Source organism: Chaetura pelagica, unplaced genomic scaffold (genome assembly GCF_000747805.2).
Source record: "Chaetura pelagica isolate M959 unplaced genomic scaffold, ChaPel_1.0 scaffold344, whole genome shotgun sequence".
Classification (NCBI taxonomy): domain Eukaryota; kingdom Metazoa; phylum Chordata; class Aves; order Apodiformes; family Apodidae; genus Chaetura; species Chaetura pelagica.
This window is the reverse complement of record NW_009953098.1, coordinates 4,758,697-4,780,853: the sequence shown is the minus strand read 5'-3', so window position 1 is coordinate 4,780,853 and position 22,157 is coordinate 4,758,697. Positions and strand designations below refer to the sequence as shown.

General features: G+C 40.5%; 1 protein-coding gene across 1 annotated transcript in view; it reads left to right on the top strand.

Annotated features, from left to right (window-relative positions):
* Positions 1 to 22,157, top strand: part of IL1RAPL2 (interleukin 1 receptor accessory protein-like 2) — a 326,988-nt gene that overhangs the window by 290,402 nt on the left and 14,429 nt on the right. Inside the window, exons 6-7 of the mRNA XM_009997109.1 lie at positions 10,801 to 10,930; positions 18,197 to 18,342. Of these exons, the coding sequence (XP_009995411.1) occupies positions 10,801 to 10,930; positions 18,197 to 18,342 (276 nt within the window). The remainder of the gene's footprint in view (positions 1 to 10,800; positions 10,931 to 18,196; positions 18,343 to 22,157) is intronic.

The window sequence follows — 22,157 nt, the reverse complement described above, 5'->3', positions numbered from 1 at the left end:
CCCTGTTCTACTGCTTGTTTTTTTGAGCTAGTTAAAAACAGGTTGTTAAGTATGTTTTTCAAGCTCCTGTATACCTGTTTCTGTGTGTTGCAGGTGTGTGTGTGTGTTTAAATGGTCTATACAAAATTTACTGCAGTAGACTTGGGGCCAAGCCTAAGCAGAAAGCCTAGCAAATCTTTGAAGGTAAATCCTCAAATCTTCTGAAGCATGTAGCATCTGCTTTATGAGTATCAGCTGCAGTAAAACTTTTCTCAAGTTACTTTTTCTGTTTTTAAACAAAATATAATTTTTTGCAAGGTGCAATTTAAAGTATTGAGGGATATACTAATTAAATGTTTTCAGTGTTCTGCTCTGGGATAAGAGTGTGAGTTTACTTGGGACCAGAAGGAAGGAATGGTGCATGGTTCTGTGAGATTAAGGCAGAAATACAAGGCCAGGTCCTCTGAGGCTGGACCTCTTATTCTAAGGAGAGTATATTTCACAGAGTAGGTGGATGCTCCTTTACGAAGATAATAGTTGCAAAACTTCCCACAATGCTGCTGGAACCTGCTTTTCCTCATTACCTGTTCAAGCAGCTGATAGAAGCAGTTCATGGATCAATGGAGCTAAGCAATGACTTCTCTCTTTGAGGCAGAGCCCTAAGCTTTCCCCTTCTTTGCTCTCCTGCCTGGATGAGGGGTGGGAGCAGCCCTGTGGTACAATTGGCCATACAGGTCTATACCAGATAATTTCATGGGCATTAAGGAATATGACAAGGTGAACTAGCGGTGGTGATAATACACTGGCATTTCAGTGGTTTGCTTGATACTTTCTGGTTTCCAAGGACTTAAAGAGCTGTTTCCATAGCTCTTGAAGTCACTGTTTTCTGTCATACCTTGGCCTCCTTTTTTCTTACTTGATAAAATTATTGAACAAGAAATATTGGTCATAAGTATCTTTTTTACCTCTTTGTTTATGGTTAAGAGCATTTACCATGTGCCTCCAAGCCTGGATATGTCTTGCCTTTGCATTCTGGCTCTTTCTCTGGTTTGGGATGCCTCCCTGAACTCTTCTGTAAGAGTAATTTCCTCAGGATGTGGTTTTTAAGCAAATCCATGCCTGCCAGCTGAGATGCTGTGGGGACTCCTTTGTCAGACTTCATGAACTGCTAGAAGGAGGAAGGTCTCTGGTGAATAATGAGGAGATGTAGAAACACTGGGTAAATTAGAGACAGTGTCCCACAAGAAAGCCTGCTAGCTTCTTTCTTCATTCTCTGTGCCGTAGCCAAATGGCTGTAGGGATGAGTCAGACATTGTGTGCTTTGGTGCTTTCATAGTGCCCTTGAACACAGACTGTGTCTTTAGACCCACATCCTGAGATGCCATTTTTAATACTTAAAAATGTTAAATACTAGCGATCAGCACAACATGGAATTTTGGCTAGAAACCTTCAATTCAGACAACAGCCTGATTTGGTCTGCTTGGGTCAAGACTGAAATTTCAAATTTTAGAACTGGTCTCTACCTTGTAAAATTTAAGCATCACTAATACAGACAAGTTGCTTTTTAAAGAGAAAATGTGATGTGAGAGCAATTTGATGGAGTTTCAGCAGGAACTGGGGAAAGAAGTGCATTTTGTGTTCATGTAACTGAAGAAAATTGGGGGGATGATTCATGTCTTCTTATCGTTACTTGGTGTAAAGCAGATCTTGGGCTGCTAGAAAGGTATGGAGGTGTGCCTGTGAGTATACCTGAGGAAAATCTTGGGGGGCAGAACAATGCCTTTGGTGCTGTTCAGGAGGGTGATGGGAGACTCTCAGGTTGGCACCCATCCCAATGCTTTCTCTCTCTTTTGGAGCAGATTGTTTAGTGGAACAAACTCTAGAGGTAATGAAGAACAGCAGCGGAGGGGGGATTCTGTGTGCTTCTGTAAGGCAGATTCAGATGTTGAACCTGAAGAACCCTGGCCAGACCTGGGAGAATGGTTTCCATGGTTAATTTTCTCTTTTGTGATACTGATTTTTCTTTTTGTTATGCTTGAAATTGGGAGCACTTTATTCAACGTTAGCAGCCAATGGCAATATGCTGTAAAGATGAGACTTTGCACAGATACAGGGCAGGAGAAAATAAGAGGTGTGAGAAATTGAAATTCCAAGGTCAAGTTGGTGACCAGTGATGTGGAGGATGGAAATTTTTACCCAGTGTGCTTTGGTGATTAGTTAGAAGAGACCATAGTAGGCAGAGAAGTCTCTAGAGATGAAGTTAGCAGGTCTGAAGCACATCTGGTGTAAAACAAAAGAAAATTGAATCATTTATGCTTTAAATGAGTGTATTTGGGAGCTTATTCTCTTTTTCAAGATTGAGACATTTGAGCATATGTTCACTTGGGATGGACCCAGTATCAACTGCCAATTGCATCTATGTGTCTGTGCATGGGAAGTGAACCACTAGCATGACTCACAGCAGATCCATCTGTCACCTGGGATCACAGCAGCTCTCACTACTCAGGTTTTTATTTAGAGTCAAACCCACTGAAAGTGTGATCATGCTTTTCAGATCTTACCCTTCAAAGTCTGTTTGCAAGCAAAACCTTTGTTGCCTCAGCTGTCCTCATAAGTTTTCTCTTCCTTTCTGTTCAGCTGTGGTTCCAAAATATAAAACAATGTATTTTGCTGTTTGGGAGTAAACATATATTTTAATTTTATTAAGAAAATAACTGCAATCATTGAAAAAAATAGACTTTTCTAGAAATTTAACATGTTGAAAATGAAAGTGTTATGGAGGTATGGGGGAGTTATGTTTAACTGAGCTAAAATGGATCACGTGTTCTGGAGTGACTTGTATCCTTCCTTGTGCTTCTGGTGTTTCTCTCAGTTAGCCCAGCATGTATTTCTTAGGTTGAGGGATGTATTAAAACAACTGTGCCAAAAATCACCTTCCCTTTACACAGGGGTAGATGAAGAATGAGTCTGAGAGGCTGGGCATGTCTATTTGGATGAACACAGACCATGAAGGTCTCTGCAGCACCCACTGCAGCTGGGTGAAGCTTTGTTGCAGCCTGAAAGCTGTTGGCAAAGCTGTCAGCCCAGCAGAGAAACCCTGCTTACACCTTGCCAGGTGCTAAGGTTTCACTGCACACGATCAGAGCCTCTGAACCAGGGCTGGCTTGCACAAAAGGAGGGTGACCATCAGAGTTGGTGAACTCCACATAGTTAACACCCTCCCAGAAGCTTTCCAGGGTGGCCAGGAACTGTAGAAAGGAAAACACAGGCAAAAGCAGGCTAGCACCCTTCTGTGGGACCAGTCATGATCCTTTGATTGCTTTTGGATTAGAGGTTACATAAACCTTGTCTTCATTTAGTCCAAAGTGAAATTCCTTTCTGTGAAATAGCCTTTCCCCAGGCACTGGTCTCAAATTAGATGGAAGTGCTACTCGGTAGCTCTGCATTTGTTTCTCTGCACAGTAATGCATGTCACCCTGGCTTCAACTTCATTTCCATTTAAGCAAGCAAAAAGCACCATCACATAGGCTCTGAGCAGTTTGCAGATGACTCAACATGACAAAAGCAAAGTGCAGGGTACCAGCAATCAGTAGCTCCCACAAACTGCTTGTCACATTGCCCTTTCTTTTACATCTAAAGCCAACCAAAGAGGTGGGCCAGGCAATATAAGGGAACAAGCCTGATTGGGATCCCATGGGTCCTGCAGACCCCTTCTCCAAGTGAGGCAGACCTACTTTAACAGTGGTTGTGCACTGTAGGGCTGAGGTTTCTTTAACCACCTAAGATAAGCCACATTAGCTCAAGTGCCTGGCAGGTGTGGTGGCAGCAGGAGTAGCCCGAGGTCCATGGGTTGGGCAGTGCTGGCTGTGAAGACAGGAGGCAAGAGATGATGGCTCAACCAAGGACCGTCCAGCACCCCAGGCTGCTCCAAGCTGGTGGAGGTAGAGGTGCCAGCCCTGTAGGGGCAAGCACATTGCTACCATTGTGTGGCTAATCCTGCCATGCAGTGGCATCTGCATTCCCCTGGTTGTATTGTCCCTTGCAGGCACATCACAGAACAAGTGCAGTGCCAGCCATGTGATTTCATCTCTTGGCAAGTGGGGCAGATTTTACTTTGCTTTTTCTTCTGTTGAACTACACCTTGATGTCACCTTTCTCCAGCAGCTGAAGAGAAACCAGCCTCTGTGGGGAACCCTTTCCTCAGTTAATACTATCTCTTGGGTTGCTGAAACTGAGCTTGAGCCTGCTTGGGTGAAGCTCAGGCAAGGACCTTCCCCGTGGCAGCTCTGCTCTTTGGGAACAGCAGCACTGGTGCTCAGGGACGGCAGGCGTAGGGCGGGGGTGGCCGTGCTACCAGGCATGTGCTGTCCTGCTGACAGGAACCCTCCTGTCACATCTTTAGGGAGGCCACAGCCTGTCATTTCTGTTCTCGCAGTGGGGTCTTTCACTGCTCAAATGACTCATTCCCTGTCCCCCTCATGTATCTGTGCCAGATACAAGGGAAATGTTTAGGACTGCTGACTCTGGAGCTGAGAGTGGGGGAAGGAGAGTTTGGTAAAGATGATTGATGACAAACTGACTTGAGTTAGTGTCTTTTTCTGAGCCCTAGCCCAAGGAAGAATGAATCAGTTAAGGAAATAAATTTGATTTTGGTAAAGACATGAAGAAAATGTGTTCAGATACGTTGTTTTTCAACAAGGTAGCACAGAAGATAATTATCCAAACGGATGGAAAGTTTTATCCAGCCTTTTCTGTCTCTGACACTTCACAGAAAAGACCAAGAGAAAAACCTCACCAACTCTGAAGTGCAACAGCCTCCTCAGGGCAGCTGACAACTCCACAGGTATCACCCAACACTGGGTTCCTTCTGTTGGGATTCCTGTGGGAGTTGGAGTGGGAAATAACAGCAAAATGCTGCCATGTTCACATCATCCTGTGCAAAGAGCAATGGTGGCTTTTCTGAATTTCAAAATTCATTCTGGAGTAAAGCAGGGTTTCTCTGCTCTGTTTGTCTCTATTTTGTATTGCTACATGAGCTTTCAATAACATATGCAGCATCCCTTTCAATATCCTTAAGAGGAACATTTGCAAGATTTGGGGGGCAGGCATTTGCCTCAGCTTGTTATTAGCTGCAGGCACAGCTTTATTTAGTGCTCTGTGAGGTAGCAGATGCACATCTCTAAAGGCCAGTCCTTTGGTCTTGCTTCTGCACATCTGTGTGATTAGACCATCACACTTCAGATGAGCATAATTGCCTGGGTCTTTACTTCATTTTGAACAGTGACAGGAGCTTTCTCAAGGGAGAGAAGAGCAAGCCTGTAACCTTCTTTAGTTAATTCAGAGGTGAAGGCCACATAAAGGTTTCTGGCAGTAGAAAAAGCTCAAATAACAATCTTAACATTGAAGTGGCCATGGTTTCACATTAGCACTTGCAGGGAGCAGCTTTATTGCAGGCAAGCAATAAAGAAGAGCAAAGTTTTTTCTCTCAGAAGGTTTTGGGTTTTTTTAAGATCCTGCTCTGAGCTCCTAAGATACTGCCTTATATCCAAACACCACTGTGGGCTAAATACAAGGGGGGTATTCTGAGGCTCCAGGACACTATGAAATCAAATCCTGTTGTGCTTAACAGGACTGACAGCCCTGCCCATGTGGTAGAGGAAAGGCTCCTATATCCTGATTCCTCTTTATTTTGGAATAGCAAATGTTTTTTTAAGGACCGTGAAGATTCACAGTGAATTCTCAGGAGGCTGCTGTGAACTCATAACAGGCTCTCCCAAATCCAAGGGATTAATGCAGAGTTCTCTACAGCAAGGCAATAGAACTTTCCTCTTCTCAATATATTTCAGATTCAAACTCACAATATCTTCTTCCAAGTCTTGAGAAGACATGACATCCCTCTCCCTGGGATGTGTGTGGAGGTGGGGTGAAGGTATTGTATTTATTACTATTGTGTGGGGTTTTTCTTCTTTCAAAGAGGCTCCTCTCTGGCTGTGTGGTGTCTGTGCCTCATATTTGGGGGCACAATGTTTTAAACTGCAGATGAACTTTTTTATCATTACCTTTTTTTTTTTTTTTAACAGTAATGAGGGCAAATAAAAAAGTTTCCTTTCATTTTGACAAATTATAGGACATTATACTTCCCTGTAAATTCTTACAATATTGATTCACTCAATAAGCAAATTGCAGGTTGTATTTATTGGAACTATGGTTTGCTTTCCTACTGACCCTGAATGTTATCTCTAAATTTAAGTAAATAGTAAATGAGAATTATATGCTGGAGTTATTCTGGAGAAAATGTTGCTCTGTGGCTGTTGTTTTTCTTTTTGAATCTTTTTCATAGATACAGTCATTTATTTATATAATTCTCTTGCTCTTACTCAGCATAGCACTTAAATAGATGCTGAAATTTAATCAACAGGGAACCCTCTCCCTATTCAGCAAAATACTTGAGTATTTGCTGAGTTTTAATACATCAGTCAGTTGTAGATTCTCATTTGAGTACTGATCTCAGTACATTTGAGTACTGATCTCAGTGGCTGTGTCCCTGTTGGTCCCTTTGTGCAGGGGAAGTGGGAACTTGAGTCATTTTATCATGAGCCATGGCAAGTCCTGTCCCCAGAGGCCACCTGCATAATGGAGACCAAGTGAGGTGACAGCTATTTTGTTTGCCATCCTGGTCAGTCTTGTAGTCTTGACATTTAAGTTTTTAAAAGAGTGAAGAACCTTTAGGTACTTTAAACTTCATTTGCTTGATGCTTGGAATGTGCCTCATTCGAGAGAGATGGTGCTGCAGGATTCTCTTTCAATGCATGTTGGACCCACAGTAAGCACATTGAAATCCTGCCTGGCTAAATTCTTTTGCAGACCTTTTTCCCATCCTTAGCCAGTACTTGTACTTCTATCAGACAGCTATTTTGCTTGAATAATTGCACTTCTGTGGAATTCTGATTCTCAGAAAAAAATATCATAATATGTGTGGTAGAGTTTACACCGATTTATTAGGAAAGTGGTCAGGTGAAAAATATACAATAAGATTTAGCAATAAAAGTCGTGCCTGTTGCCAGCCGTTGTCTTGTCAGCTGGGAGCTTGCAACAAGCCTGCCTGAATGACAGAGTAGGGGAAAAAGCTAAAGCAAAGACTTCTACTGGAACCTCAGGCTTTACTGTAACAAGGTGACCCCAGAAAAGCAGTAGACTCAGTGATATCTACAAGCAGGCTTTTCTGCTTTCTTCCCTTGTTTCTTAAAACGCTCTCTGAAGTGTTGATTCACTAGAAATCTCACTAATAATGTTGTGTTTCTCAGCAAATTATTAATTAAAATTGCAACTGAAATCTCTATCTGATTTAAACGGAAACCATTTTAAAATTTAAAACTTTTAGGATACAATTCTAGGAACTTTGATGTTGTTAATTAAATGATGTAAGAGCAGTTTTTCTTAATAAGAACAGTTAGTAGTGGAAGTACCTAGTGCTGTGCAGAATAGCAGTAATGTTAGGCAAAAGTTTGGGCCTTACATCAGATGAGCTGTTGGAGTTGCAAACTGCCTGTTAGTTCCTTCTGCCTGGAACTGTGACTCAGTGTGGTACCACTTGGCTTGACGTCAGCCCGAAATCAGGACCTACAAAGGCTACTTTCCATGCATAGTGACTGTTTCTCCCCATATTCAAGGGTACATTTAGAAAGGAGGGATTTCAGCTGCAGTTTTAGGGTCTCAGTACTTGGGGGGAAATGCAGTGAGACATGTCATGTTCTTTTTTTTGATGGGAGTTGGTTGGAGTTCCCTGAAAACTGATAGAAACAGGTTGCTGCTGTGGTCAGCTGTTTCTGAACATAGCAGGAGAGAAGAAACCTCCCTTCTTTTCCTTGTGGAGGCTTATTTGAGGCTGTGAAGTATTTCTGCAAGGAAGAGCAAATCTTACCTGTTCTGACTTTGTCCTGCTTCCAGCGTCACAAAGGAATGAGGAGAGATACAAAGCAGGAGCTGCTTCAGAGAGCTAAAGAGATGTCATTAGCTGGAGTAGTAGAACAGTGTGTGAGAGTCAGGATTTGGATGGGACCTTGAGGTGTCATGAAGCCCCAAATTCTTTTCATCCCAGGACAGATCAGCTCAACCCAGATGTGCATTATTCTTCTACTGAGATAAAAATTAGTTGTTCCATGAGAAACAGTTGCTTATACATCCCTCCAATCAGTGGTGGGTTTCAGATGAGATGGACCATGGGTTTTTTCAGGTGTGCCAGTCCCAGACTTTAAGCTGAAAATAATAACTTACTCTAAAGTTTGCCATCCACAGTATTAGTTTAGTTTGCTGGTTTTCTCTGGTGACAAAACTGGAATCTGCCTGGGTATCTTCAGTGCATTTAGGCTGTCACAGTGAAGGCTACTGATAGGTTTTTTTATATTGGGTTTGCTTCTTACAGAAGCTGTGTACCAACAGTTAGGTTTTTCAGGGTTTCCTGTTTATATAGAAAATTTCTTGTTTCTTCACACCAGACATTTTACCTCCAGATGTTTACTCTGCATGTATAGCAGTCTTAGACTCACCTTGGAATATTTTCTTTTCTTCAGGGTTTGTTTTTAAAGTAAAAATCTGCTGGTTTGAGGAACAGCACACCCTGGAATATATTTTGCCTATAATACTTAAGCCCAGGATGGTGTGCCAAAGAAAGGGCATGTGCTGTCAATGCTGCTTGGCCATGTCTAGCCCTTTTCCTTTTCACATTGCTACAGTTGTCTTTTTCCATGAAAATCAAAGGTGGGCTGAGCAGTCACATGCTAGGAATCACCAAATGGTACTTAAATAGTTGTGTATCATGACTGTGAGACAAGCTGAGAAGGACCTCACTCCTCACAGGCACTCAGGACGTTAGGAACATATCAGATGGATGCAGCCAGAGGCTTCAGCTCTCCCCTCCACTCATGGAGGACACAGAGCACCTCTCAGGGCTGGGTGAACAGATTAGGGGCAGAAGGAAACAAACTACTCTGATATTGCCTTGTATTGCAGTTAAATGTCTGCCTAGAAGTGTTTCTGACTCTTCATGAGTTAATGAAGTTTGGAAGCTTCTTATGATGATGGGCAGTGTTGTGGGATGTACAGATAATGGGGAATATCCACCCCTTCTTATATTTTGGACATTTGAGGGGGTTGTATATAACCTGTCAGCATCAGCACATGTTCAGTGGGCAGCTGTGCTACCAGAGTTCATAGTGAATATGGAGATAATGAAAGATTGTGTAAAACATTTTCAGGATAAACATTTTCCATTTATATCTTTTGCTATTTGAGAAGCAGACTCAAGTGCAGTCTTTCTTTAAACCTTTTCTTGCTGCATCCTAATGTTTCAGAAGAACTTGTAATTTTGATTCTTGCCTTGGAAACAATTTAAAGATTGCTGATTTTTGGTGGCTGGGAATGCTGCACTTCCTGACTAATCAGACTCTTTTGACATGCCTTTAATTGGGCACTGAAATAGTGGATAAACAAGTGCAAGTGGTTGACTTAGGACAGCTCTGTGGGGGTTTAGGCAGAGTTGCTTTAGCACACAGCTCTGATATGCTCTGAATAAACACACAGTTATCACTGCTGGGCAGACAAAAGGTGACTGATTAAGGCCCAGTAAGTCAGTCATTTGAAACCATGAGCCTGTGCTCAGAAAAGTGATGTGTTCCAAATGACTGGACCTTTTGGAAAATACAGGCTTGTTCTATTTCAGCATCAAAAGAGTCTCCTGCTGGCACTCAGAATGTCTGGCATAACAAGACATTTATTCCAAATATGGTAAAATGCATTATTTGGACTTCCTATGGTTGATCCCAGTCCTGGGAGGTTCAGCAGGAGTCTCCATTGTCAATAAGTGAGGTCTGTCCTCCCATGTAAGTTAGTGACTCTACTGCTGTTTTGTAAACTGCCCACCTATGCTGGGCAAAACAAGCAAAGACAAGTGGGTGCAACTGAGGGAATGGATGTGCTTCTGAATGTCCTGCCTTAATTGGGGGCTCTTGGCTCTTTTTTTTTGTCTTCTACAGGCAGGCAGATGGCCATCTGTCCTGGCAGTGCAAGCAGAGTCCTGGACTAGCTAGTACAGTTAAAGCTGTAGCCAGACAAAAACCCATCTAAATTCTGAATTCTTGGAGAGAAGAGGAATCTGATTAATTTCCAAGTTTTCTTTCTTTTGGAAGTACTTTTGCAGAGCTGAAAGGGAGAGTTCTTTATTGCTTGAGTAATGCTTTGAAGGTTGGTCCTTTACCAAAAGCCTGTTGACAGTAACATGAATGTTGATACTCACTAGCATCATGTATTATTTGGGGATCTTTAAAAGCTCTCTGAGCAGCTTACCAAGACTTCATTAACATTTTATTTCTATCTAAGTGAGGAAGAAATTATTACTGTGTCTTTTTTACGAGTGGATAGGCAGCAGTAAGCAAGTTCAGTGATTTACCTGCTGCTTAGGGCACACTCCCCAGCCCTGGTAGAGATCCCAGGAGTCTGACAAAGAAGTAATCTCTTTCTTTTTAACAACCAATCTGACATCACCTTATGTTGCCACCATTTCTATACCTTCTTATTATTCATGTAGTATCTTTCTGGGAAAATGAAATTATGGATAACCTCAAAGTTTCATTTCACAGCTATTTCCTATAGTTACAAATCAACATCAACCTTTTCCCTATGGTTTATAATTATTCCTTCTCTACCCACCCTTCCCTCCTATTTTAAATGGGAAGGTTTATCTGAGGTGTTGAGATTTCTCATTATCATTCTCTCACTGGTAACACTGGCAATGTGTCTAACCCTCTTTTTTCTTCTTGTCCTCAGGAAACCCTCTGACTGTGGCCTGCAAAGCTTTCTTTGGATTTAGTGGAGAATCGGGCCCCATGATCTACTGGATGAAAGGGGAAAAATTCATAGAAGAATTAGAAGGTCACATCAGAGAAGGGGAAGTCAGGTACTTTTTGGAGAACATACTGTTAAAAACATGGTATATGCCAAAAGGCTGTTGTTTTTTTTTTAAACTGGCTTTTAATTGGAAGTGGAAGTAATTTTCTGTCTAAAGAGTGATGAATGACATGGAACCAGGGCAGTGTGAGTTGCTGCCTCTCCTTCCTAGCGAATAAACCCTAAAGACAGGGTAGCTATCTGTGTGCCTAAAGATCTGTTACTGAGTTCCCCTTATGGTAGCTGAAGTGTCTGGTGTTTTGGGGGTTGATTTTAGCCCTATGTGGAAATGATGCTGTCCCTTGCAGCTGCCCCCTGTGGCAAGATGACATTCATTTCAGCACCAGCATTAATCTTAAAGATGAATGGTCTCATGTCAAGCTCACCATACTTTTTCTCTTCTCATGGCTGTGTTGTCTGCCTGTGCTGCAGCTCTCAGTGTACCTTAACCATGGCTTTTGAAGGGTTTGTTTCCCCATGCTTAACACTTCAGGGTGAAAAGGTGGTTGCTGTGTCAGGATGTCCAATATCCAACTTGTGCATGACTTGTTCCAGATGCTGGTTATCATTTAATGTACCAATTGTAAAGAGAGCAAATTACTTGTATTCCCATGAACTTTCCATGGAATTTGCACCTGACAGCATCTTTTTGTCTTTCCTGTTTAATATTACTTGACTGATAACTCTTTGAGCAAAGACTAAGCTATGGTTATAATATGGACAAGGCGGTCACAGCTCCTATAGACAAAACACATAAAGATTATAAAGGAAGACAAGGACTTTGCACCTTCCATTGCAAATTTTTTTACTCATTTTTGAGTTTGTTTCTTATAAAAGTAATTTTGAAGAGCAGGCAGAGAGAGACATTCCTTTTTTACTTGATCAATAATTTGAAGTTCAGCCATTTAGCCACTAGTTATTAAGATATACTAAAATAACAGAACTAACATTGCATCTTAATTGCATAGAGATGCAATTTATCATGTACTGCCAGAATGGCTTTAACTGCCCTTTTGGGCTTCTGACCACAAAATACAATTATTGGAAACTTTTGCCATTGCAAATGATCAGCATTTAATGACATTGTGGCCTCTCTGGTGTATATATTTGAACAGAATTATTTTGGTCATGTTCTTCCTCTGCATCAGAAGCACAATTTGTGGGTTTTATATTTAAGGAGCTCTTCAGCTCTAGCACACTTCAAAACATTTCCTTTATGTGCATTTGTTAGTGAAGTAGAGTTTGAAAAAGCTGTATTCGTCCTTCATTGTGTTATCTCATTACACATTAATGTTTCAAATTAATTTTGTGACAAGTAATTGGGAATTGTTACAACCAGACCAAAATACTCCATGAGTTGTTCCTTTGGCAAGTATCTAACATTTTTACCTGTACATTCCCTGCCTTACATTAGTTCACTCATTTAGTAGAACTCTGTATTTTTGGTGCTGTCCTTACCCTGGACTGTACCCAGCCATTGTGCTGCTGGATTTGTTGTGTATAATTAGAGTCCAGGTTTGCAGATCAATGCACAGTAGGAGTACAAAACATCCATTCCTAGTCTGCATCCTCTAGCATGCCTAGTTACCAGTCAAGTAGCCTGCTTTTATGAAAATAAGGAAATAAGGATGCATGTGACTTGAGCATTCAGTTAAAATCAAACCTGTTAAACTGTTGGGGTTTTTTGTAAACAGATTTCACCATGATTAATACATGTGTAGCTCTGGGATTCTTATTATATATTAGGCCTTGTTACTGAGCCCAGAAATAACTGATCAGCATTGCAGAACTCAGAGGAGATGACCCCCTCTTTAACCATCTCCTTGCTTTCCCTTTAATTTAAATCCCCAAATGCATAAAAGGGGGAAAAGGAAAAAGAAACTTTGCTTGCCAGGTGTGTTTTTTTGCAGCCGGAATAAAAAATGTCATGTAAATTGAACCAGGACAATTAAAGAAGGAATCAGAGTCTTTAAGCCTGCCTGCAGAGTTGTCAGTTGCGCCTAATTATCAAAGAAGCCCACAGAAAAAATCAACATGGACTCTGCCACAACAGAGAAGTATTCTCAGACATTAATTTTACTCTGTCAGCCACCTCTGAGTTGCTTTTTTTTTCTTCTTCAGGCAGCACTGCAGAACAGCTTGCAGGTGCTTCATAATGCTCAACTTGTGGAGCGTGTTTGGCCTTCCCCTCCTTTCCCCCCCCCCTCCATTTTTAAAGTGGAAATAGTTTAACTCATTCAAGAGGCATGAAAAGAAGTGAATGGAGACATTTTGAACTGCAGCTTCATTTCTTCGGACTTTGCACCTTCCATTGCAAATTTTTTTACTCATTTTTGAGTTTGTTTCTTATAAAAGTAATTTTGAAGAGCAGGCAGAGAGAGACATTCCTTTTTTACTTGATCAATAATTTGAAGTTCAGCCATTTAGCCACTAGTTATTAAGATATACTAAAATAACAGAACTAACATTGCATCTTAATTGCATAGAGATGCAATTTATCATGTACTGCCAGAATGGCTTTAACTGCCCTTTTGGGCTTCTGACCACAAAATACAATTATTGGAAACTTTTGCCATTGCAAATGATCAGCATTTAATGACATTGTGGCCTCTCTGGTGTATATATTTGAACAGAATTATTTTGGTCATGTTCTTCCTCTGCATCAGAAGCACAATTTGTGGGTTTTATATTTAAGGAGCTCTTCAGCTCTAGCACACTTCAAAACATTTCCTTTATGTGCATTTGTTAGTGAAGTAGAGTTTGAAAAAGCTGTATTCGTCCTTCATTGTGTTATCTCATTACACATTAATGTTTCAAATTAATTTTGTGACAAGTAATTGGGAATTGTTACAACCAGACCAAAATACTCCATGAGTTGTTCCTTTGGCAAGTATCTAACATTTTTACCTGTACATTCCCTGCCTTACATTAGTTCACTCATTTAGTAGAACTCTGTATTTTTGGTGCTGTCCTTACCCTGGACTGTACCCAGCCATTGTGCTGCTGGATTTGTTGTGTATAATTAGAGTCCAGGTTTGCAGATCAATGCACAGTAGGAGTACAAAACATCCATTCCTAGTCTGCATCCTCTAGCATGCCTAGTTACCAGTCAAGTAGCCTGCTTTTATGAAAATAAGGAAATAAGGATGCATGTGACTTGAGCATTCAGTTAAAATCAAACCTGTTAAACTGTTGGGGTTTTTTGTAAACAGATTTCACCATGATTAATACATGTGTAGCTCTGGGATTCTTATTATATATTAGGCCTTGTTACTGAGCCCAGAAATAACTGATCAGCATTGCAGAACTCAGAGGAGATGACCCCCTCTTTAACCATCTCCTTGCTTTCCCTTTAATTTAAATCCCCAAATGCATAAAAGGGGGAAAAGGAAAAAGAAACTTTGCTTGCCAGGTGTGTTTTTTTGCAGCCGGAATAAAAAATGTCATGTAAATTGAACCAGGACAATTAAAGAAGGAATCAGAGTCTTTAAGCCTGCCTGCAGAGTTGTCAGTTGCGCCTAATTATCAAAGAAGCCCACAGAAAAAATCAACATGGACTCTGCCACAACAGAGAAGTATTCTCAGACATTAATTTTACTCTGTCAGCCACCTCTGAGTTGCTTTTTTTTCTTCTTCAGGCAGCACTGCAGAACAGCTTGCAGGTGCTTCATAATGCTCAACTTGTGGAGCGTGTTTGGCCTTCCCCTCCTTTCCCCCCCCCCTCCATTTTTAAAGTGGAAATAGTTTAACTCATTCAAGAGGCATGAAAAGAAGTGAATGGAGACATTTTGAACTGCAGCGTTTAACATTCTGCCTTTTCACCCACAGGAGTCAATTGATGGGTGCAAAATGCTCAGACAAGATGAAATGTATTCTGTTAGGAGAGGATGCTGAGGGAGGGAGGCAGAATTACCATCACTGTTGGCTAATGTGCTGAGTACTTTGCAGAGAAGTCTGGAAATGACAGCCCACTCCTGAAAAGCTTCTGCTATCCAAGTAGACAATTTCTGGGCAGAGAATTACAAACATGATGCAGGAAAGTGAGAGGGAAGATTACTGTGGCTTGTTGGTTGAAACACTTTGCTTTGGAGAAGTACTTGAGTACACACACAGATCTGTCCTTTCACCTACAGACCATTGTTAAGGACTAGAAAGGAGGGACTGGAGTTCATATCCTTGTTCACAGTCCAGATCCTCAACTATATTAAGGAATAAAAGTTTCCTTTTTAATAAGTTCCAGTTTGCATGCAGGTTATTAAAGGTTTGGAATCAATATCTTAATCTTGTAAAGAGAACCATCTGAAGCTTTCTTACAGCCTTTACATCTGTGGTCATACAAAGCCTGAAAATTTTAGAAAAATGGGGTTTCAAAGGAAAAGTATTTCAACTTCAGATTTACCTTTTAGCGCATAAATGCTTTGGAAAATATGACAAAAGGTTTGACAATTTCAAAATAATGGATATTCTTTAAAGAAAACATTTGTATTCTGAAATGACACTTTTGGTTTTAATTTGTATTTTTTTAACTGAAAAATAATCAGTAGATAAAATTATTTGTTTGAGATCAAATAAAATGCTTCAATTTGAACAAAAAGAAAGCACTGGCTTTATAAAAAATATTTTTACTTCAACCACCTCTTCTGTCTCTATCCCATTTGTTGTGAGTTGTCAAGCACCATTGATTTGCCTACATCCTAAATGGTGTAATTACCCTTACAGTTTGTTCATCAAACCAGAAAAAAACAGCCATTATTTTCTCAACTGCATGGAGCTGGCATCTGTTGGCAATGCTGCTGGTGAAGTTTCCCCCAACTCAGGGACATAGCTTCAGCCTCTGGCTGTGCAGCAAATACTTCTGCAGCTTTAAGGCCTTACTTCTTGATACTGTATTGCTTCTCTTCCCCAAAAATACTGTGATCAGTGTTCCCTGAAAAAACTACAAAATATAGTCAATTAAAGGCTGCACGCAAATTAAGAAAATGTAGGTGACCCAACTGTGTGTTTTTGTGGTGATAATGAATCATTAGCTTTTGAGTGGTTAAAAGAAGAAAAAAAAAGATAAAAAGTAGGAACAAAAGGTTTAACACCAGTAAGAGCTTTATACATTTTGCTACCAGCATAATTTTTAAATGTCTGTCAGCATTTTCATGTTAGATCCTGTTCTAAAGAGTTCTCTTCCTAAAGATTGCAATTAGCATGAACATAAGTGGAAAAAAAATCTCAGTCCAACTGCATATTCTTTTTTTATGAAAGCTCCTTTCTCGTTGATCATGTATTGTTTAAATTTAGGTTAAGGGTCGATTACTTTCTTTTAAATAGATTCAGTATAATAGTTGATTTTATCTTAATTGTAATCTGACTTCATTTTTTTTTCCATGTAAGACGTGCTGATTATAGTAAGCACAAGACAATATGAACATTCACAGTGCTCCAGATTAGTGTCCCAGATGTCTTCCCTGTTACTGGTTTTATTTGTTCCTTGCAGCTTGATTTGTAGGCTAATAACTGTGGAGCATGTTGTTTACCAACAGAGAAGACAGACTTTACTGAGTAAAAAATATTTCACTATATATACATCTGGAATATTAATAGGTAAATGAGAATTCATGTATCTGACCCCCAATGTTTTAGGCTGATTTGAGTCTGCAAACAGATCAGGGTTTTCCTGCAAGATTTCTGGCCAGAAATGATACCAGTTTCAGCCTTTCACTTGGACTCAGGGACAGAATTTTAAAAAGCACAAAAATACACAATAAATGAGAGTGAATTTTGGAAAAAAAAAAAAAGAGCAATCCAAACTTCTAAACACAACACACATGCCTGTTCCTAAACTAATGTTTTTCTACTTGCTTTTTTGCAAGTTACACAGCCAGAGTGGAAGAGGTAGAATTGTTGTGGATGCTCTGGTCCATCACCTGAGTTCTGTCAGTTCACACAAGCCTTTAAAGGCTCCAATGTTGTATGAAATCTTCCTGTAAATATGTGGTTTGTAGCATTCAGGCTTTCATTTTTTCTTGTCTAGTGCCATGCTTTCATACTTCACGCCTGATTTGTTTTCAAATTTGGAGTTCCACACTTGTTATATGAAATTATTTACATAAGAAAATGTTTGTTCATTGGAAACCCTAAATCAACTTTGGTTTGTAATAAAGAAGTTGGGGTTTCTTGTTGCTATTGACAAAAATCTCAGCTCTCTGGACTCATTTTCCATCCAGCGCAAACACAAATCTGGTTAATTCTTTTGTTCCCTGTTGCTTCCCATCAGTCTCCAGAGAAAACATTCCTTTTTTTTTTTTTTTTTTTTTATACCTTTACCTCTTAATGCCACACTGTCTTTTTGGAAAACAGACTCACTGAACTAGTGTGTGCAGGGGGGAGTTCAGAGGCAACTCTGAGGGCATCGCTCCTTTGGTGTTTACCCCCTTGCACAAGATGCAGCAGAACATTAGGAGGATCAAATGAATCTGATAGTTTTTACTTTATGGTGCATTTCCTTCTTCAAAGAACCAGTAACGTTTTCTTGAGCAACTGATAAGAAGCCTTTTGAGAGAATAGGACATTGTTTTTTAAACTGAATATCAGCATCAGAAAACACTTGCATTTACTTTCACTCTTTTTCATGTTCACATTAGGACAATTACATGAAAAGACTGTATCTCTGGCCTGGAAGTCTGCTAGAGCTTTGTTCCCTTTGTGGAGATTTTTTTATGTCTCCTCTGTCTTCTCAAAGGAGCAGAGAGAGAACTTGCTGTAGACACTGTTCTCTTTTGAAGTAAGGATCTAGACCCCTAAAACAGAGGAAATTCCACAGAGTAGCACAGCTCCTTTCATTGGTTTTCCATCCTGCATTCAAATGTATCACAATACCCAGACTTTAAAATATTGCCTTAAAATTTGCCCAGTGACACCTTCATAGTGCATATTTACTTTTCTGGAAAGTGAGTATTTACTGCTTCTTTTAAAAGAAATGTTTTTATCATCTAATTCTGGTGGAGCTGAGGTAAACAAGCCCCATGCAACCAATGCACTCCTGGCCACTCTTCCTGCACTTGATGCAGCTCCTCACTACAGGCATGATGGGACAAAAAGGTGCTTAGTTGTCATGGAAGATCTCTCTAGAAAGTCTCTTTCAGGCAACTCAAATCTCCTTCTAAGTCCTTCTCAAGGAGTGAAGGAGGCCACGAACACTGTATCTTGTGCTGAGAAATCATAGTTCTTTTGGGAATCTTCCACCCATAGTAATTCAGATGAGCAAAGACTGTATTCTCCTTTTCAGACTCCTCCGAGAACATCTTGGAGAAAAAGAAGTGGAACTGACATTGATCTTTGATGCTGTAGAGGAGGCAGACCTGGCTAACTATACGTGTCACGTGGAAAACAGAAATGGACGGAAATATGCCAGTGTTCTTCTGCGCAAGAAAGGTGATCGTATTTGTATCATAGAATCGTTAAGGTTAGAAGGGACCTTAAAGATCATCAAGTTCCAACCCCCCTACCATGAGCAGGGAACTCCACCACTAGCCCAGGCTGCACAAAACCTCATCCAACCTGGCCTTAAAAACCTCCAGGGGTGGGACATCAGCAACCTTCCTGGGCAACCCATTCCAGTTCCTCACCACCCTTAGAGTGAAGAATTTCTTCCTAATATCTAACCTAAAGCTCTCCTCTCTCAGTTTAAAACCATTACCTCTCGTCCTATTTACCTTGTCCTATTTAATTATCTGTATTCTCTCCTACCTCAGCAGCAACAGGTCAGTCAGTAGAGAAGGTCCTGCTGATCTCTCTGAGCCAGCCTGGAGTCCTGTGTGACTGCTCGGAGCTGAAGTGTGTTTGTGTTATAGCTTCAGTTTACCATTTGTGACGAAAGTCATGGATTGTTCTTTAGTCTTCAGTGAATCAGCCTTGAGGTGATGCACTTGCCTGGAATACAGTCATCCATAAAGCACCAATATAATCAGTGGAAGTATTTTGATCTAAACAACCTATGAATTTGACCCAGAATTGACTGACTAGACCAGAGGTCATTGTAGGATGGAGATAAAATGAGCTTTTCTAAGAATAGGTACCTCAGCAGTGAGGTCAAGATGTTCTCGAATTTCACAGCTTCCTGGCTTTGCTGTTTAAATGGAAAGCTTTAAACAGTTGCCATGCATTTTTATTTTGAACTGCACTGGGAATTAAAACACTGCAATGAGAGCTACAAGTCAATGGATAATTACCCCATCATGGTTGCTTTGCTTGGTACTGTAGCTGGAATTTGGAATAACACTGCTGACAAGTTATTTGTAACAGAAAGGAAGCCATTTGGGTTTGAATGTCCAAATTAAAAGGTGCTTCTATGCTCTACTATTTGTAGAAGTCATTATCATAAGGCGGGTAACAGTCCTGTCAAAATCAGTTGAATCAAGTCCTGCTTACATGGTTTCCTCCATACATGAGAGTTTTATGTCCTCCTAGAAAGAAGGGCACAGCACAGGATGTATTTTACACTAAGTGATAAGGATAAAACACAATAGGGAAGGTGCAAACCACTCTGAGAAACTGGGCCTGCAGTTGTGGTGTGAAACGCACACTAATGTATATTCAACATCTAAACTGACAGGATATCACAACTTTAATTAAGGAATCTGGTCATCATGATGAGGGAGGAGCCTCTTTAGTGCAAAAAGCATTCTACCTTTCCATCCACTGAACCTTGTAAATACAAATCTGATAGTAACTGTATCTGTGTTGACATTGTTAAATGTTCAGCAGTGTTGCATATATTAGAATAACAAGCTAGGTTTATTTGTAACAAGAAAATGCAGTTATTTCAGAGCTCTGCTGAAATCACGGAAGGAGCACTTCTGAGTACAGAATGCAGAGGTGCAAAGGATCACTTCTCAACTACTATTTCATTTCTCTCTGCACTGTTTTTGTAAAAGCTTATATTCCCCTCAGGCATTCTCAGTAGTTGATTTTCAAGGTATTGAAGTGCCATTTTAAACAAGCACAATATTTTCACTGTGTCCTTTCGCTGCTTCTCCTGTTGTCCTGGTTGTTATTTATTAAGTTCTTATAAATACTTGAGCAAACTTTTCTGCAACTTGATATCATTACTTCTAATCCTAGCTCTCTCCAGCTTGGATTTGACTGTAGAGTGTTCATGAGCCAGGAGATACTACTGTATTTTCTGGCCTGAGAGGAGATTTAGGGCAGGAGTGGTGGAAAGCTGTTGCCCAGCATCCTTTGTGCATGTCATAGCAGGGATTGTGGGTTCCTGTTGTAATGTGCTGCAGCTTTCTAGATGCTGAGGCACTTGGGAAAGGCATGGAGGAAGCACAGATCTCTCAGCCAGAGAAATCTCCGTCCCTCCAAAGTCCTACCTGCTAAGGGCTTTGTTATCCTGTTAGACAAGAGGTACTTGGAGCTCTGTTTTGTCTCCAGGTTGTCCCAGGTGTCTGGATGTGTCTGCCCTCTGCTCTGAGGTGAGAGTGCAGCACATCAGGTGTACACAAACTAGCACAAGTCATGAGTCCTACTAGTCTGGGAAGGCTTTTGGATAAAAGAACAAGAAAAAGCCCAATCCAAGTTATAGCTGTACTGTAAGAGTTTCTGGAGTTAGTTCCTGTTTTGACACCAGGTGGTTATTTTAATGCACATACTTTTATTTAATGAAGAAAAAGGAACTGTTCAAATATTTAAGGGAAAATACGTTGAAGTCTTTTGCTGTATTAGTGGTGCTCACAAGTGCTTTTGGAGAACAGCAGAGTGCTGTCTGTGCAGCACCAGGGTCTGCACAGCCCCACAGCAGCCATCCTCATTTAGGATTTTTAAATATTTAATTTTTTTTGACTGAAAAAGAACCAAATCCAGTTTCAAACACCCAAAGCTATCAATACAGACTCAGACACACTTCTCAGACCATTGTCTGCTGTCACATTCTTCTTACATTGTTTTGCATTAGAAGCTATCCGTGTATTATTATTTACTAAATATAAGTCACTATTATAGCTCAAAGCCCAGATCCAGCATTTCCTCTAATGCTGGTGTGCTGCCTTCCCTGGTGACCTCTGTGAGGACCACTGAGGAATGAGGCATTAATCAGAGGCAGAGAGTAAGAGCTGGAGTAGGCAAGAGAAGTGAACATTCTGAGTTTTTCTCCTTTGCCTCTATCTTGGAATGGAAATAAGGAGCCCCAAAACCTTGGCTTTCTGCCTCTTGTGTCCTTTAGGAGAGCTTATGGGGCAGTGGGACAAACAAAGGACATGCAAAAGCAGATCAATTCTGCCTTTTGAACTGGACCTTGTGTTTTTGCTCTAGACCTCTACCATTCCCTCAGCAAGGAGACACAAGTCTGTGCTCCTTTGTGGGCTACAACTGATCAAGGCTCAGCATTTTCCCTCCTTCCAAGCTGGCAGCTTTACAATCATCTCACTTTCCTAGCAAAAAAATATTCAGTACAACAACAACAAAAAATTTTTTCCCTGAAAAGTGATTTTTACCAACTCCATTCTCTATTTGGCCAGATTTATCCCCAGAGCATATGCTAACTTTATCCTGCAGTGTAGCAGAGGTCCCATGAATTCCCTGTGTTCTCAGAGAGATTAAATAGCTTTTATAATGGACTTTTATGTCTATTAGTCCATGACTTCTTACTAGACATACATCAGAGATACTGTAAACTGGGAATAGCTTGACATCTGATACTAATTATTGAAATGCAAGGCATGGCAAGGCAAGAAAAACCCCAAATGAAACACAACTAATTTACTTTTTATCTTGGAAGTGACACAAATGACAGTGTAAAGCGTAAAGAATTTAAAAAAAAAAAAAAAAAAAAGGAAAAACTTTGTCCTTTGTCTTGCCTGGATTAAAGTTGTTGCATTTTCAAGTTGTATTTATCACAGCAGCAAATATCTTATGATGTCTTAGCTAAACTAATATAGGCTGTTAGAGGTAGCATTGTCAAATTGTCATCTGTTGTATTTATGGCTAAGTAATATGCCAAGTGGTGTTAGGTGCAATATTGTGTTCAGAGGACATTCCAGGCTGCACACCCATACCCTTAGTGGTTTGTAGCAGGTAGAGCACTGGATTGTTGTGCAGGCATTTTTATCCCATTCTGGCATTAGTTTACTGAATGACCTTGAACACGTGGCTTCATTTTTCTACGCCTGTTTCCCCAGCTATGAAAGATGGATATTGTTCTTTTAGGCAGACTGCTTGTGGTGTTTCCAAACAAAAACATCCCAGTA